Source organism: Ursus maritimus, unplaced genomic scaffold, assembly GCF_017311325.1.
Source record: "Ursus maritimus isolate PB19 unplaced genomic scaffold, ASM1731132v1 scaffold_26, whole genome shotgun sequence".
Classification (NCBI taxonomy): Eukaryota; Metazoa; Chordata; class Mammalia; order Carnivora; family Ursidae; genus Ursus; species Ursus maritimus.
Window position 1 is genome coordinate 1,132,637 of NW_024425119.1, and position 17,803 is coordinate 1,150,439.

The 17,803-nt window shown below is 48.4% G+C and overlaps 1 protein-coding gene and 1 pseudogene across 12 annotated transcripts in view; one reads left to right on the forward strand and one right to left on the reverse strand.

The window, feature by feature from the left end:
- Nucleotides 1-7,702: 7,702 nt before the first annotated feature.
- Nucleotides 7,703-17,803, reverse strand: part of CACNA1C (calcium voltage-gated channel subunit alpha1 C) — a 639,879-nt gene continuing 629,778 nt past the window's right edge. For all 12 annotated transcript variants that reach the window (XM_040641994.1, XM_040641995.1, XM_040641988.1 and 9 more), the window contains 5 exons: nucleotides 17,321-17,449; nucleotides 14,215-14,321; nucleotides 13,831-13,934; nucleotides 11,635-11,970; nucleotides 7,703-9,775 (listed from right to left, as the gene is read on the reverse strand). In XM_040641994.1, the coding sequence (XP_040497928.1) occupies nucleotides 9,473-9,775; nucleotides 11,635-11,970; nucleotides 13,831-13,934; nucleotides 14,215-14,321; nucleotides 17,321-17,449 (979 nt within the window). In that variant the 3' untranslated portion in view covers nucleotides 7,703-9,472. The remainder of the gene's footprint in view (nucleotides 9,776-11,634; nucleotides 11,971-13,830; nucleotides 13,935-14,214; nucleotides 14,322-17,320; nucleotides 17,450-17,803) is intronic.
- Nucleotides 15,849-16,662, forward strand: LOC103675705 (annotated as a pseudogene).

The following is a 17,803-nucleotide window of genomic DNA, read 5'->3' on the forward strand; positions in this document are numbered from 1 at the left end:
TCCCATTTCCTATCTTTTACTTGAAAATCTTTTACTTATACCCTCAGACCTTTGGTTTCCTCTGGGATGTAGTGGAGTGAAAGCAGCTTAAAAAGTTTCCTTTCCCAGGGACCTTGCATTTTAATAGAAATCAGTCTAATACCAGTGGTTCACAATGTTTGGTGGAAATAAAAACAACTTGGAGAGCTTGTTAAAATGCATATTGATGGGCTCCAACCTCCAAGTACCTGATCTGATAGCTTTGGGTTAAGGCCAAGTTTGGGGGTAAAACAAGAATCTGTGCTTTAATCAAGCATCCCAAGTGATTCTGCTGGTGGTTCAGAAATTATGCTTTGATAATAATTCCCTAAGTTAAGGGGAGGAGACACTAATGCTAGAATTGCATGTGTCAGTTGCAAGAGGAGAAGGCTTTATTGAGTATCAGGAATCATGCCACATAGATAATTGCATACAAATATATTAACTCTATTTTCTGATTCCAAAATTGTGTCACATGGATCCTCAATGGGGAAACACCTGGGCTAAATGGTCAACCTATTTGAAAGGGGATTTTGATGTTATTTAAACTGCTTAAGAGTGCCAAGTTCTATCCTGGGATTCCCCAGGAAACTATATACATGGGATGGTAGCCAATTAGAAAATGAGTATTACTCTTTTATTAGCTGGAATAATGTCCAATCATGTACAACTCAGCACTCTGTGAAGGTTGGATTGGAGCCCATCATTTTGGCTCATGGTCAGTTCAGGGTCTTCTGCCCCCCCCAACTTTCTACAGCCTAATTCTTGGGCTAATATAACCATATATGCTATGAAGAGCAAGAGATGGAAAGACTGCTGAGCCCACTTATCTGGCAAGCCATATGGAAACAAAGGGAGAGAAAGATAAGAAAGGGGTAGAGATTTATAGAAAGAATACTTAGATCTGCTTAATGTATGGAGCCTGGAAAATTAAAGTACAAATCAGAGTGTCATGTATGGATACTGATTTTTTTTTTTTTTTACCATGCAGTAATCCTGCCCATTAGCAGCTGTGGCCCAATTAATATCTAGTGATCTGACCGATCAGATCAATAACCAAATCTTCCTTGTAGGGAGAAAGGAAGAAATGGGCGGAAGCAGACCTGATGTAGGAAAAGGGTTTGCAGGCCAGGCCAGACCTAAACAGCTGACACCACATTACAAAGCAGAAGGGATGCCTCAGTTTGGTGACATGCTCCTGTGGCTATGTTTAATTCCTGCCGTGGGCTATCCCTCCCCTCCTTTTATTCCCATCTACTCCAGAGCATACAAAATGCAAGGGAGGGTAATTTCATTATAGGGTAAATCCTGAATCTGTTCTGGGTGGTTGCAAACTTTGGCACTTTAATTACGAGTGGGTCTGCTGGTGGGTTGTGACCTTGTGGGCGGGTCCTGGTGGAGTGCCCTCCCAATCTGCTCTAGTGGCTACTCTCTCCAGCCTTTCCACTCTGTTCTACAACCTTAGACTCCAGAGCTCGGGGTTTGGGTGGTGAGCTCGGGAGGAGGGCGGCTCTGGAGAAGCAGGGAGGTTGGCTGATGTCCTATAATTCCTAAAATGGACTTGATCATCCATGGGGAGATGGTGGGAGGGTTTCTCTTGTTATAATTGTATTCATCTAAGGCACATGGATTTCTGGGACACATTATTTTTACACAGGGAATTATTCTGGAAGCTTTGTCAGAGCCAGTTTAATAATAAAACAAAACAAAACAAAGAACCTTGCATTTTTAGTCTTTAAATTACTTTAATATACATAACCTTATCTCCCGCCTCCCTCCTTCTATTCTCCCTTCCCCCCTTCTTTCCTTCATTTATTCAAAACCAATTTTGTGCCTTTCCAAATACTTTGGGGGGGCTCCTCTGCTATTTTGTGGATTATCCATTCAATTCCTTCTATTCTAGCTCCTTGTCAACTTTTGACCATTTTCCTGTTAACCTTTTCATTGGAAGGAAGAGGTGGATAAATTGCTGAAATCAGGTTAGAGATTATCACTGGATTCAGATTCCACGTGTTTTTCCCGGCCTCCCTCCCCTTTGGAGGATATGAGAGGGTAATTTGGCAGTTCAGTGTATTTTTGTAACCTCTAGGATCCAGGAGAAGAGGAGGGATGTGGAAGAGGGAAGATACGATTAAACCAGTGTAGACATTGTTAAGAAATTTATTTGCAATTCTTGTTTTTTGGTTTTTTTTTTGTTTGTTTTTTAAATAACATCATTCCTTAGATAAAAATGCAATCTTACAGGAATATACATAGCGTCTCACACAGAGATGACCCTGAAGCTCTTCTCGAAAGGTTACCCCTTCTAGATTCCCTGGCCTTTCTCGAGGGCGAGAGGGCGCCGCAGGCGAGGCCTTTGACAATGGGATTATTTGATGATTACAAACTGTACAACAGTATTTACAACAGTAAGACCGTGAAGTCGTGAAGCCTGGAGAGGAAGGTGTGGGGCACGCAAGGGTGTGGGGGGTGGTGACAGCAGTGGGATGACAATGGAGGACCGTCCATCTTTCTGCGTTGCGCTGAGAGCAAGCGTGATACCGATTGGTTTGGGGGCATAAAGATGGGCCTGAGCAGGAGGACAGGAGGAGAGAAGGGAGGAGGGGCTGTTTCTGGAGCCTCTGGCGTAGACCCAAGTTCTGCTTGGTAGCTCTAGGGTATTAAAATAAAACAAGCAGATTATGAGAGTAATAGACATTTTAGTGCTTCACCAGCTGGGGACCCGCCCCTATTTCTTAACGAACTTGTATGCATCTCCACAGGTTGTTCTCAACTACTACCATCACAGATTTGTCCAGATTTGTTTATGCCTTTGATATCCACAGCCTATTTGGTCCTAGACCTTATGCCCATGAGGTTCTGGGAGAACAACACATGCTCTGGGCAGGACAGGAAGCCGCTATGGGGTGGTGCATAATCTAGTTGAGAAACCAAGAGATGGATTACGAATTTGGGGTAATGGGATGCAGCTTGATGCATGGGTGGTGTGATGTGTGCAAGCAGAAAGGTGCCCATAGCATTTGGGTCACTGGCGCTGCCTTACGAAGGAGCCCTTTGTACAGGGTTGTTTGTTTACAACTGTCGACCCTCCTTCCCAAGTTTTGTTTTTTTCTTTTAAGACTTGATGTAGTTTCTCCGTGTTGGGAAATCTTAGGGAGGGCGGTTTGGAACAGGACACAACGACCTGTCCTCTTTTGTTCTTCCTGTGACTCTATAGAAGGGAGCCTTCTCATCGCCCTCCCAGTTGCAGGCTCAGGAAAGACTTCGTGCCGAGTGCCTGAAACCTGCAGCCCTCCGCATGCCTTGGCAGGGACTCACTGCCGAGGCAGGTGCCCGCTCACTCACATCTTCCTCCTCCTTCTGCTTATACACTCGAGGGCTCCACGAATATCAGAACAAGAGTTCTCCAGGCTCAAACTGCAAAAAGGAACCATCCTCTCCATTTCTGTATTTCTTCACATAGAAATTACCCTTCCTTAAGACTTAAAACCTCTTCCACCAAGAGACTTCTTTGTTAATGACCTAGGTGAAACATTTTCTTATGTATGAGGTACATGAGAGATTTTTAGAAGGCAAATTCTTAGTAAATGTCTGATTTATGGTAGAATAATGTCATGCTGCCCTTTCTAGGAATCTGATCAAATCAGAGTAGATTCTGGAAAGTGGGGTGCATGAGATGCCCCCCAAAACAGAGTACAGCTGTGAAGAGGCCAGCATATGATCTGAAGGGAGAATATTTGACTCCAGTGGTATAACATTTCAGGCTTTTATTTAATTATCTAGTCTTTGTCTTGTCTTCCTTAATTCATTAGAGACTGAGGGGATTTCTGTGGAAGTCCCAACTCTGACTCTATTTTCAGTGTCGAATTGATTTGTTCAACTTGGCTCAATATATACTTCTGGCAATCTCTAATTCCCTTTCAGAGACCGATCAAAAGGCTCTTCTCGTATACTGGAGAGCTGAAGAGTCTTTACCACTGCATCTTCTCTGGAGCAAGCCTCTTCAAACCATGTGAGGGAGAAGTCTGATTCTAGAAGTAGCTGTGTTTCTCCATGTAGATAAAGAATATTTAGTTCACAGTAATCATAGGGCCAGATGGCGCTATTTCTACCCAAGAAAGTTACTCGGCTTCACTCCCCATGTCTCTCCACACAGTGCTCAGCCCTCTGGGGATGACAATGTCATTTGTGCAGAGCTCAACCCCAGCACCAGCCCCTGTCCTTTAAGGAAGGGTGTGTGTGTGTGGGTGGGTGTGTGTGTATGAGGATGAAAGTGTGTATGTGTATGTGTGGTGTTCAAGTGTCTCCCAGCCATGTGGAAGTCTGGCAGAAACCACCTGTTTCATTGGTATCTGGCTTCACAAAGCTTTCATTTTCAATAAAAGAAAAATAAAGTTAAAACCAGAACTAGCTTCACAAAGAAACTGCTTAAGAATCTGCACATTGGACTCTTTTCCACTCTGTTCTTCTGACTAGACGGGGGCGGGTGAGGAAGGAAAAGTAGCGGCTGGGCAGGAGGCTGGAATAGAGAGAACGGCTTGGGGAAGGGGAAAGAGATCCCATCCCTGATTGTTGTAGGACACTTCGGTCCCTTGTCTCTTTTCCTCGTGTCTCCTCAGAGGGAGCTGATGGGGAACCCGGATGTGGTGACTAAAATCTTCACCGTGAGTGACATTAAGCTTCTCTTCATGCCTTCTGACTAACTGGAGCCAGTTTTAAGTGGCGTGACAGCTAATAAGAGGGGAGGGACACCAGCAGAGAGGAAAGACAGGGTGGCAGATACCTCACATCTGGCCAGATAGGTTGATTTGTCTGGTAAAACAATGATTGAAATTTTATTCTTCTCTTTTTCCAAAGTTGATGCATTAGCCTCTCCCTTGTACTGGCCATTGTGGGTGGGTGAACTGGACACTTCTTTCCATAAAATAGGAACAGATGCATAAAGAGCCAAGAACTGCCCTTTGCTTTGCCTGCATTTTCCCTCCAGTTCTTTCTGTGCCAACACTTTCCCCCCCGACCAGAACCATGTCTTTAAAAAAATAGACCTGGCCTGCACTCTTATCAGCAAGTGTTTTACTAAATTGGGCCTTGAATGGGCCCTCTTGAGACCAGATTGCCCTTTTCTGGCCTCTTTGCTACATGGTTTCTAACTCTTAGACAATGGTATTTTGTTTTTTCTAGGTCCCTCTGGATGGACATGTCATCCTCCTCCTTAGTAACATTTATAATTATGGTTTGATGAGGTTAAAAATGTGACAACCAGGGTTATTCTGTATGCCTAAACTAGCTTATTGTTACACGTCTTGAACGTTAGGAATGATGAAACCCTTTTGATGACTTCCAAACTTCTCATTTTCAGGGTGTTCTTATCTCTAAGGCATTGAAAGGTATCCTTCTCCTGTGGTTGCCTTACTATCTATAGCTGAATGATCAGGAGACGTGCTGGAAGGAAAATGGCTGTGAGAAACCGATAGCTTCACTCTGGACAAGCCCCTGAGGTTTGCAAGCAGGGTCACAGGATCAAGACAGAGTAAGGAAGCCTTGTTCCTTTGTCCTTGGACCTCCCAGTCAGAGTTAGAAGGCGGGGTAGGGACCCTAATAGCCTCTGAAGCAGAGCAGAGAAAAATTCATGGAACAAGCCAAAATCTAGGAAAACATTCTCCTCTTTTTGCCTCAAGACCAAAAAAAACAAAAACAAAAACAAAAACAAAAAAACCCTAGAAACAGGCAGAAAGGAGGCAACTGAAAATCTCTCTGCTTACTATAGCCATGCACATGATTAATTATTAAAAAGCCAAAGTGTGGAAATACAATCTGGGCCATTCAGAGGACAAATAAATATCATGTTTACCAGCCCCCAGAACTTACATGGCACTTCTTCAAGTCCCAGTGGTCCTCAGTCATTGGCTGCATTCTCCTGCTACTCAAGGGTTCTCAGAAGATCTGATGTTCATGGGCAAAGTTCTGCTCTAGGTGGAGGGTAGACATCACTTAATACACTGCGGATGAGGTTCACGATTTCATGATTGATTTTACCCGTCTGCCTGATGACAGGTATCCTGTGTCAGTCCTATACCAGTCGATCATGAGGTCAGGCCAGAAAGACCCATCGCCCTACACAGGGAACTCCCATCTGAAACTTTTCCTTCCCAGCAGCACAGGGCCAGGTGTTCTTGTCACTGCTGACGTTATTCTTGCAGGGTGCAAGGCTAGCCGGTCTTCTGACAGAGCTGATTAGAAAGAAGGGACCCTGTAGGTCTGAGTGGTGAAGGGCAAGGGGCCTCACTTAGGCAGGGCTCTGGGTCTGTACAGGTCCCAGTCTGTAGCTCATGCCACCGGCAAATGAGATTTGGTGATACAGAAGACAAGTCCAAAAGGAAAAAAGAAAGCAGCATGAAGGTTGTGTGACTGTGTGTGTGTGTGTGTGTGTGTGTGGTCAGTTAAGATTCCAAATTTCTATCCAGGGACCAGCAAGAACCAGATAGCAATCCAAAAGGGCTCCCCTCTCCATCATAACTAAAATCTTAGCAGCACAGTGGTAGATATCTTGGGAAACTGGACAAAGGGTGACACCTAACTGTAATTTCTAGAAGGCCTTCATGGCACTGAAAAGGACCCAAAAAAGTTTGGATGGGTTGAGCTTGGAGAAACAGGAAGAAACCCTTCTGCTTCTAGACTGTAAGTTAACCTGGGAGTATCGGGCATGGTTCTCCACTTTTCATGGATCAGTCCTTGAAAGTGAAGACTCGTCTTCACTGGGGAATGGACTTTCCCCGACTTTAATTTCTTGGTTGCTCACATAAGGGCTGAGAGCCCACTGGGACTGGAAGACATTCACTGGATAAATTCTGGATGAATGTTTGGGTCCTGTTTTCCCCACATCACTTCCTTTTCAACCATCATTGCTGAAATCTATTCGAAGGAAACAGCACCGACAGGATGTTGTTCTAGGTAGACATAACCGGGCATAAGAGACGCTCCCACAGAGTCTCTGGTTCCACTATCACTGTGAACTCCTGACGCGTCCTCCCTGGTCCTGGTCCCCTCCACGGCTGCCACACACACTAGGGTAGATCTGGAGGCAATCTTGCTCCAGAGTGAGGAAAAGATGAAGTGAGTAAGACAGAGCTGACTTTTGGATGGAAAAAGATTTTACCTGGTTGCTGTTCTCTGGCCCCCGCTGTCTGAGTTTGGGTAGTGCAGTTGCCAGAAGGAGGATTCCCTGCCCTCCAGGCAGCCCAATTCTAGTTCCATCCTCTCAGTCAGCGTACGCTTTCCTGAGGAAACCACTGAGGAAAGTTTGTGGAAGTGAACAGAAAAGCCAGCCACCTCTCCCGTGGGGGATGCTGATGCTTACGGTGCAGGACTGCCCCTAGACAAAGTCCAAATCGGAGAACTGGAGCAGAGTGGATAGAATGAAGACGGGAATAAGACATGTCCTGGTCTCTCAAAGCAAGATGTAGTACGAATATGCTTATCATACAGTTTTGGAAAAATGGAGGGGAACGGAAGCGAACACAAGATATGCAAAACAGTAATGTCCAAACCTGTTTGTGGATCGCAGAATAATGACTTACACTGGTGATACCTTTGCTCATTGTACAAATTAAAAGAATATTTGTTCCCTTTCCCCCAACCACATATAGAAAAGCACTTCAGAGTTCAAGGGTAAAGCTTGTCACACTCCAAATACAAAATGATTTACTTACATGCAGCAAAATATACAAGAAGTGAATTCAAAAACAAACTTAATTCAATTCATTATATTCGCTTGGCACAATTGCAATTCAGTTTTAAAAAAATATTTGTAAAATACTGAAACTGACCTGAATTCAAGTATAACAGTTTCTTCAACAGAAACATTATCAATGCAATAAAACATTACACGGAATATATCGAAGCAAAACGCCTTCTTGAGTTTTTCCCTTAAATTTCTCTGTGTTTTTTTTTAAATACAGTTTTAATGCCAACACAACTCACAATTGTATTTTTAAAATGAATATTATTGCATTGTTTTTGCATATCTTGTGGGACAGAAAATGCAAAGAGTTACTGATTCCCATTTCAGAAGCAGAGACAGTGGTTTGTTTTTGCTTTCAAATGGCCCCAGATTCAGATCTCCCCACAGTTAGACCAGAAAGGGGGAGCTACACACTCATTCACGCAAGGGCGCACTGTGTGGGTGTACATACACATGGACGACGGGTGCCCAGACAACCCACCGCACACACACACAACACACACACTCACGGAGACTCTCTCATTCATGCTTCCTCTCTCTGGCACCCACAAATACACCCCACATTAAAAAGAACCCAACTCAATCACCCATATGTGCAAGACCATATCAAGTGCATTACCTTTAAATTATAAAACCAAACCAAAAAAATTTTTTGTTACTACCTACGGAAATTATAACAAATTATTGCGCATACACAATGGCTGGTAAAACTTGCCTACGGAGGCTCTATTGAACCCACCGTAGAAAAAGAAAACCACAACCATTTAAATAATACAGTAAAACCAAACCCGATTTACATTTGCAAAAGTGAAAACAGTAAGGTGGGTGGCTACAAAGCTTTGTAAACACTTCTTCCTCCCCTCCCCCTGGGAAAACAAAAATTAAAAAAACAAACAAAAACCAAAAAACAAAAACTGCAACATGCTATCAAGAAAAATGTCAAACCACCAAACAAAAGAGCGCTCAACAGAAGCTCAGCACCACCTCGTCTTGTCAAGGGCTGGCTGCCCCTTCCCTGGCAGGCGGTGCCGGCGCCCCCCTGCAGGCCCAGCCGCTGGTCTGGAGCTCCGGGGACCCGTGCAGGTAGGTGATGCTGCCGCAGACCGGGCGGGGGCGGGGGCGGCGGGGGAACCTTGGCCTTGAGGCTGCCACACGCCCCTCGCCCTTCGCTCCCGGCGCCCGGTTCGAGCTCCTGCGGCCTCGTGCTTTTCCTCCTCCCTCTCTGGGACGGGGCTGGGTCCTCGCTGAAGTCACACCCCTACTTCCTTCTGCAAATCCACAGGGCCCTGGCTCTATGGAGACAGTGAGGCTCGTACAGAATATGTGCAAAATGATTTTTTTTTTTTTTTACAAGCAAAGTTGAAAGACACCCGTTTGACATAGGGTCCTTTTGGTGAGGGCTAACGCAGGAAGTGAGGTTCTCTTTCATGCCCGGAGGTGAGGGCAAGCGTCTCTTGCTCTCCCTCCCTGATTCTTCCGCTCCTCCTCACCACTCTACCTCTGTGGACACAACACACACGGGGGATGCTGCCTTCCTTCCCCCCGGAAAACGGACTCTGCACACCACCCAACTCTGCGTCTTGTCCCAACGAAATGAATGAAGACGCTGTTCCGGTTAACTCCAGGTCACGAGAACAGTGAGGCACTTCTGAAACGAACCCATTAGGAACATTGAAACAAATAAAAAACCCAGCGTCTCCCCAGCCCTAGCTACTACAGGCCGCCGGCGTGGGCTCTGCTGTCCTGGAGCTCCTCCTCGCTTTTCCGACACGCCAGAGCCGCGGCGCAGGTCTCGCCCTCTTGGCCCCCCGCTCTGTCCTGCCCTGGGTCCCTGCAGTTAACAAAAGGTAGTAGGGTGCCGTTGGGGCTCTGCTGGGCGCCCCCACTGAGGATGTTGTCGGCGGCGTTCTCCATCTCTTCTATGGTCATGTCACAGGCGTCAGCCAGCTCCTGGGTTGTGACCTCGATAAACTTGGGATCTTGAGCAAACTGCCCCAGTCCTTCTGAAATCAAGACCTGAAGTGGGGAGGGAGGACCATGAAGAAGAACCAAAGAGGAACATTATTCCTGTAGGTCGACTCTTTTCTTCAGGGCTGGAGCAAGGGGCCTGTGACTGGTAACTCCGGAAAGTGAGTGTGTATGTGCGTGTGGTGGGAGGGGTGTTCCCAGGACAGGAGCTGACACGGAGCAACAAAGGAATCAGGGATGTGTAGGCTGGACGAGAGCTGTTTTGGCTGGGATACTAAAAAACTGTTGTCAAATGCCTGAAAACCTGGCTCATAGAGGGGCCGCTGCTAAGGCGGAACCGGCCTGCCCTGTCTTTTCTCCTCCCTGGCACCCCTAGATGCCTCCATACTATTCGTGCCCAGAAATCTTCCCTCTCCTTTGGGGAAACTGTGAACTTGTGCCCCTTTCCCACTGCTGGCCGGCTGCCTTGGTGGGGGCAAAGATCCTAGCGTAGGATGTGTGCAAAATGCCAGGTCTGCACCTGTCTCCGCTCTAGCTCCGAAGGGCCAGCTCTCTCCTTCTTAGCGGCCGCTTCAGTGACTGGCTTTGGGGAAACCAGCTACCGAGCCAGGGCCAGGGGATTAATAGTGAAGCCTGGAATACCTTTCTCTCAGGTCCGTTTGCCTCCTCCCATCACTCTTTATTTCCTGTCCTGCTTAAGTTTTCTTCAGAGCTCCCACCCTGTGGGACATGCCACATCCAGGTTTATTTATGATCTGTCTCTCCTCACCATGGCATGGGCTCCTGAGAGCAGAAACTGTGTCTCAGCTGTATCCCCGCACCTACAACTGTGCCTGCCCGTGGTCGGCACTCAATCGGGATTTGTCAACTGAATGAGGGATAACCAAGGCCAAGTGAAGAACAGGGTTTTGGAGCCAGAAGGGACCTTAGAAGTCATCTGGTTTAACTCTCCACCTCTTGCATGACAACCTGATGACTGGATGGGCCTTGTCTCTGCTTGCATACGTCCAGTGATGGTGGGCTCACTCGTTTATGGGAAAGCCCTCCTCATTTCGGGAAAGCTCTGTTGGAAAGGTCTTCCTCACGTAACCTGAAATCGGCCTGCCTGTCAGGTTGATCTGTTGCTCCAGTCCTGCACTCGAGACCCCCTGCCCAGGACATGAGGGACCTTACGGTTGGAGATGCCTATCGTGGCCTCTTAAGCCATCCCCTCTCCGGGTTTGTTTCCTTAACTCCCTTCACCCGTGCTCATATGAGATCGCTTCTAGGGACCTCGCCAACCCCTTGCCATGTCCCTTTGGGCTCGTTCCAGTTTGTTAAAGTCCCCTGAAACGTGGTGCCAGGCTCACACTAGATGCTCTGGCCAGGCAGAGGATAGAGGAACTGGGAGCCCTCCTGTTCTAGAATAGTGATTCTCAACCCTGGTTGTGCATTAGGATCATCGCAGGGCTTGAAAAAATACCCATTTACTGTGTCCTAGGTTTCCAAAGCTCCCCAGGTTATTCTAATGAGCCCCAGTTTCGAGCACCACAGATTCTGACTGTCTGTGTGTGCAAACGCAGCCCAGGCCCACCCCGCAATTGGAGCAGTCCGAGCTCCCCCCTGGCTGTACCGCAGAGCCCGGGGCCCTGGGGCGGCTTCGCTGGCTTGCGGCAGGGATAGGCTGCTCAGTCCTTTCTCCCTCTGCGGCAGGCCCTGCCCAAGAGAAGCCTCTGGCGTCTTGTGTGATCACAATTTTCTGCACAGCACGCCCTCCTCCCTGGGACTGACTCTTCCTGCCTGAGAGACTTGACATCCACTCTACTTGGAAAAGGACCAGAGCCTCTCGTCTCAGCTCTTCAGGCGGAGTCCCTGGGCTGCCCTCTGCCTTCCCCTCCCCGCGGGCCGTGCAGCCCAGGGTCACTTACCGCTTCCACCAGGCTGCTGGCGCTGCCGTGGAACTGCCTGCCCCGGGCCCCAGCCTGGCTGGGCACAGTGAGGGACACCGGCCGGGCTCTCCGGATGGCGCTGCTGCCCGCACCGCAGGGCGTGGGCTCCCCAGACCAAGAGCTGCAGTGGATGGACGGGAAGCTGCTGTTGAGTTTCTCGCTGGACTCGGCCCCCTCCAGCCGCAGGGTGGGGATCGGCTGTGGGGGCCAGCCTCGGCTGCCCGGCGTGGCTGGGGGGGTGGCACATGGCCTGGGGAACGTGCTGGGGGAATGGCTTCTCTGGAGGAGGGGGCTCAGGCCCGCCACTGCCAATGCCTGTGGACACACAAGGAGCGAGAGTTATTGGGAGAGGCGGGCCGCTGCTTTCCCAGCAGCTCCTGCTCCCCGTTCCCACGCCCATTGTCGTCAGCCCTCTGGCTCCCACCTCATCAAGACCCCGTGTTAGCTTCCGCCACCCTAAAATAGATTTGGTGATCGTGCCAATCTGAAGGCATGGCTTCTCCTCTAAATTCAGAGAGCTGTGATGGAGTGCAGTCAAGAGCGTCCACTTCCCAGCACCAGCCTTACCGCCCGTCAGTGGCGAGTCCTCTGGCTTTCGGTATTCTCATCAGTAGTCTAGAAAGAATGCTCCCCTCATCATCTATAAAACCAGAAAACTAATGCCCGCTGTCTCCCTGTCTTGTGGGGTTGACGTGAGGTCAAGTGAAATAAGGTCTGTGAAGAAGTATACTGCACACCACAAAGAACTAGACAGAACCACTACCTGGTTTCCACAGGTAATCAGGCCAGGAGTCATGTCCTGCTGCTCTTTAGCTCAGTTCGTCTCTGAACTGTTGTTCAAATCTTTTTTGTTTGTTTGTTTGGTGTTTTTTTAAAATTAAAAAAATTTTTTTACTGTAGTTCGAATCGTACACTGTATTGTGATTAAACTATTTACAAGTTGTATCCTCTGGCCCCCACTATGCTTGAAAATCCTGAGGCCGGGGCCTGGCCCTTGTGTCAGCACCACAAGGACCCGCTCTGAGCCAGTGTCCACGGAGAGTGGCACTGTGCAGTGAGAGAGCCCAGCCCGAGAGGCAGAGGGAAGGGAACGCTGCAGCATGGGTTGGGGGGCAGAGGAAAGGCATGGAGGGGGGAGTGTAAATAAAGACAAGGTTCTTGCCCTCAGCATGATAAGAACACATGGGTGAAATGAACTTCTAGAAATCTTTAAAAATAGCACACACAGTGTCTCCCCCCGCCCCGCCCCCCAACTAGCCTGCCAGCCTCCTCTGCCCACAGCTCTTGATGGTGCCCAGCCTGGGGTCCCTGGTTCCCTGGAGATCTGAGGGAAGTGTAAGGCTATGCTCATATTCCAGAAAGCCCAGTGGAAATCATCTGTATGCTGGCAATGCCACACAGGCCATCTAATGCATATTATAAGGTTTGATTGGGAGTTGAGTGCCTTTGGGTATTAAAAAAAATCATCTAATGCATAGGCCTATGGTGAGGGAGTATATACTCACAGAGGAAAAAAGTTTGGGGAATTTGGGCCCTAATTTGCCTAGAGGTAAGGGACTGGCCTTTGATTCTTTGAGGCTTCCATTAGCTCTAAGATACTGAGAACCTGTTGGATACTGATGTCTTGGATTTCACTGGCTCAGCTGGAGTCAGCCATGCCAAGAAATATTTCCACTATTGAATCTCTCTGGACCTGTTTTCCTTGGACATGAGTCTCTACTCCTGATCATGTTGCTGGCAGGTTCTTTGATCATGTCTATATTTCGGTGGATGGGTTTGTATGCAGCTCAGTCTCCAGGTATCTTGCAACTCTAGGGATAAGTCCATCTGCCTGAGTGCTCTGTGTTCCGATGTCTGCGGAGGGAACATCTGTGCCATCGTAGGAAGAACATCAGGCAGAATCCTGGAGTTGCTGACCCTTCCGGACTATGCGAGGGGCTCCTGGTCGCCAGTATTTCCTAGGTGTCCCCCTTTCCCCAGGGAAATGACAGACCTTGTTAAGGTTCTCACTTGCATGGCCGAGCCCCCTCATCTGGGGCTGTTAGGGCCAGGGGCTAGGACTATCAGTGGTCCAAGACAGGGAGGACTGAGTGGGGTCTTGGGATTTGCCATAATCACGGGGGTTGTGTCGCCTGCCAGGTGCTGGCCAGTCTGGGCTCCAAAAGTCTGGGCTACCTGATGGTGAACCAGATGCAAGGGCAGGACTGTCTTCTGAGAGATGTCTCCCCCTTGATTCTTCTGTCGCTTCAGACATTCCAGGTGGAAGGAGGCCCTTCGACCTGCAAAGCCAGACAAAGAACTGTGATCAGCGCAGGGAAAGGGGACCCAGGTCTGCGAGGCTCACACCCTGGGGACGGGGGATGCAAGGAACCGTGTGAGCAGCCCTGGAGTCACCTCCTCCCTACCGTTCACCTCTCTTAGCACATAGCATATGGACAAGTCCCATCTTCGCAAGCCCTGCCCTTGGAATCCCGTCTCACTGTTCTGGAAATCTGCTCAGCCCCTGCGTGGGGTTGTGTGAGCCAGGGCCCATGTGGAGAGAGAGGTGTGAGTATTTACCTAGTGAGGCAGAGCGGAGGAAACCCCTCTTTGGAGATTGCCGGACGTCTCTCTTGTCCTCCTCAGGTGGTGTTAATTGCCGATTTTCATCATCCTGGTAGGAGAGCCTGGAACAGAGAACTCCTGGGGCTTATTCTGGGAGGCCGGGAAGTGCCATTCCATAGAGACAGCTCACATCCCCTGAAGGCAGTTTGCTTTTTTCCTTAGTGAAGGGAACTCCTGCTTTGTGCTTTCATAAAGGTTTGGGGAGCGGGCAGCAGGAACTCGCCACCCCAGCCGGGCTTCCAGCTCCTCATCCACAGCCCTTCTGCTCACAAGCCTTGCATTTCTGCATTTCTGATTTGAGGCAGTAGAGGCACTCTTGAGTCAAAGTTGGTGAGAAAGTTGGTAAAAATTTTAGGCCCACAAGATTCTTTCTAGGAACAGCCTAGGCTCCTCTGTTTATGTATGTGGATGCTATTTACCATGATCACTCCCACCTTCAGCCCAAACTTCTCCCCCTCTTCCTAATTTCTCCACCCTTCATCATCAAGACACATAAGCAGTTGCCTATGGACAAATCTCCAGTCACCAGTGAAGAGCAGAGCGGTAAGGGTCCTGGCTGCAAGGCCTTTTGGATAGGGACTCACAGTGGGATATAAACGGTACATAGTCCCACTTACATGCACACCTAATCGAACTCAACTTCTCGAACCATACTTACCTTTTTTGCATGCATGGCTCTCTGGTGGTTTCTATTCTACTTTAGTCAGTTCTATTTCACTAAACAATGTCAGTTGCAATCCACTAAGTTGATTTCACAGTGTGCAGGGGGAGTAGCCTGCAGGCCAAGAAGACAGGTGCTTTCTAACCTCTTCATTTTACAGACATGGCCACTGCCTCTGTCCCTGGTATGATTCCACATGCTTTGAGGGCAGAGACTGTGTGGCCTTCCCTGCTCCTAGCATACTGGCTTTGACCCTTAGTACATGTGCAGGAAAATTTCTGACCAAAAACCTCCAAACCTTTCCTCTCATTTTCAACATGGTGTGCTCTCCCTATTATATTTTCTTCTTATCCAAATTGTACCCACTCTTGAAGACCCAGCTTCTGTTTGATCTTGTGCCAGGAGCCTGTTATCGGCAACTTGACCTCAACCTCCTCTGAGTGTCTTTCCCCTTCATTGCTTGCACCACTCTGTGAGTGAATCTCCATGCTATCTCCCTCTTCTGAGATGTTAACTGGTTTCTAAAATATCCTTGAGTGCCGAGGCCGGTTTATTCATGATCTAGCAGAGTGCCTGGATGCACCAAGCGCTCAGTAAGAGCCAAAATGGATTGAGGTGTATGCTTTTCCTGATTTCTAGGGTATGTGGCCATGTAAAAATTTGCAGTTTCTAAAAATCAAAAGGTTGAGGGGCTGGTCCTTCCTTATTATAAGATGGTTTTAGGAAAGCTTCTAAAACAATGCATCTTAAACTTTTTGAATGCAACCCACAGTCATAAATACATTTTATGAGACTCAGTACATGCATATATATATATTGGCAATTAAATATTTCACTAAATAACACCTTTGTGACATTGGATACACTATCTATTATCTTGTTCTAACCTATGCTATTCTGTATTATGCTATTTTTTTTTTGTTTTGTTTAAGTGCTGATCACGGCCTGGCCTTCTGGCACCTGGATGTGGTTTCTGGGGGGCAGACACAGAATTGCCTCTCGTATGTCTCCATTGATTCCAAAATCCTCTGCTCTTCAGCCCCCCAGGGAAACCATGCCCAGACTGGGGAAGAGGCTGGCTGAGGCTGCGGAGCCTGCGGGGTCGGACAATAAGGGGCCAGTAAGAAGACGAACCAAGACTAAGAACTCAGCAGAAGCATCAGCTCAAATGGATAACTCCAGCCCACAGAAGGCTTCAGCCTCTAAAGACGGTGGGCAGAACCTAAGCAGTTACTGGCTGATGACGTCAGAGCCAGGAAGCCGACTAGACAGAGGGAGAGGTGAAGCGCGGCACTGGGGATCATAAAGCACAGCCCAAGCAGACAGCAGGCTGGGATGGGCTTCGCACCTCCCAGGCCCAGAACTTCCTTGAAGCCCTGAAGCGGGAGGAAGAAGCCTTCTACCAGAGCAACTGTGAAGAACCAGGCATCGCAGGACTTGCGAAGCTTGTGCAGGAGGCTTGCCCAGACCACCCATAGTTTGAGAAGAACAATCCCTATTGTGACCCACCCAGCAAAGAAGGCAACCCCACACGGCCCACGGTGGAGGTACAGTTTGTTCAGACGATGAAGGGTTCCGTGACGCTGGTGGCTGAGCTCAAAACCCATCACCAAACCTGCAAAGCCGCTGGAGGCCCCTTAAAAAATAGGGCCCTTTCCACTCGCCGGAGACGTTGCATTCATCCCCTGACTCGAGAGGAGTTTGATTTTATTTTGAGGCTGGAGGAAAAGGCACCAAGCTAACTGGGACGGTGTGGCTGGCATGGGCAAGAGAAGTCAAGCTTTCGTAAGACAGAAGGTGTGAGGAGGCTTGCTTGTTAGGTTCATCTGGGGCTGTGTACATAGGTGGTTTTCTTGTACCTTTTTCAATAAAACACTAATATAAATGAAAGTGGAGATCATAATTAAGTAATGGGTCTAGACTCGTTTAAAAACCCTTCTCGTAAAAAATTCCAGCACTGACAAAAACCTCAGCCACTGTTTGTCAACAGTGCCCTCTGCTGGGTAGCTTTATTATAAGTAGTTTCATGAACATTTATTTGCCAAACTGAGTCTCACTATAAAATGTATTTATGAGTTGGTTTCAGTAAAAAAAAAAAGTTTATAAAACAATGTTTTGAAGTCTTCCTGAAAGCACTGTATCATGAGGAACGGCCAGGCTAACCAGGGACAGTGTGTCTATGTGTGTATGTGTGTGTATGTGTATGTGTGTGTGTGGGTGTGGGCGGGGGCATACATCCATCTCCTTCGTGAGGCAACAGAGGCTTTGCGGTTATTCCTCTGACATGCAATCTCCCCTTCCCCAAGTCCTGCCCAGAGGAGAGGTTCCAGGGAGCAGCCCTTCACCCCCAGACCCGGTCCCACATGTGGGCTAGCCTGGGGCGAAGGCAGCAGGGCTCACATCTCTGTGGAGATCAGGCTGGGCTCGCTGCAGTACTCGGTGTCTTCGCTCATCTTCACGTCATAGGTCTCGTCCTGAGAGACCTCCTCCTGACACACCATGGCTATCTGGCTCTCCCGGGAGTGGCACCTGAAGTGTCCAAGAGGGAGAAATGAAGTCAGAAACCGCCAACCCCCCCGCTCCCTCAGCAGGTGAGGCGTCACACACACTCACGCAGTGAACACGCGTGTGCACATGTGCCCACGCACTCTCCTCCCACAGTCGCTGATGAAGCAGCAGAGCCGTGGGAACAGTAAGATCAGGGTCAGGATGCCACGTGGAACAAGCATCTCTGGGTTAGGACCCAAGGAGATCTGAGTTCTGACCCCAATCCACTTGCCCTCTGGCATGAGTCACTGGCCCACCCCATGCCTCAGTATCCCTGTCAATAAAACTGAAACTGGAGTACGTATGCTCTGCTTGACTCAGAGGCTTGTCCTGAGT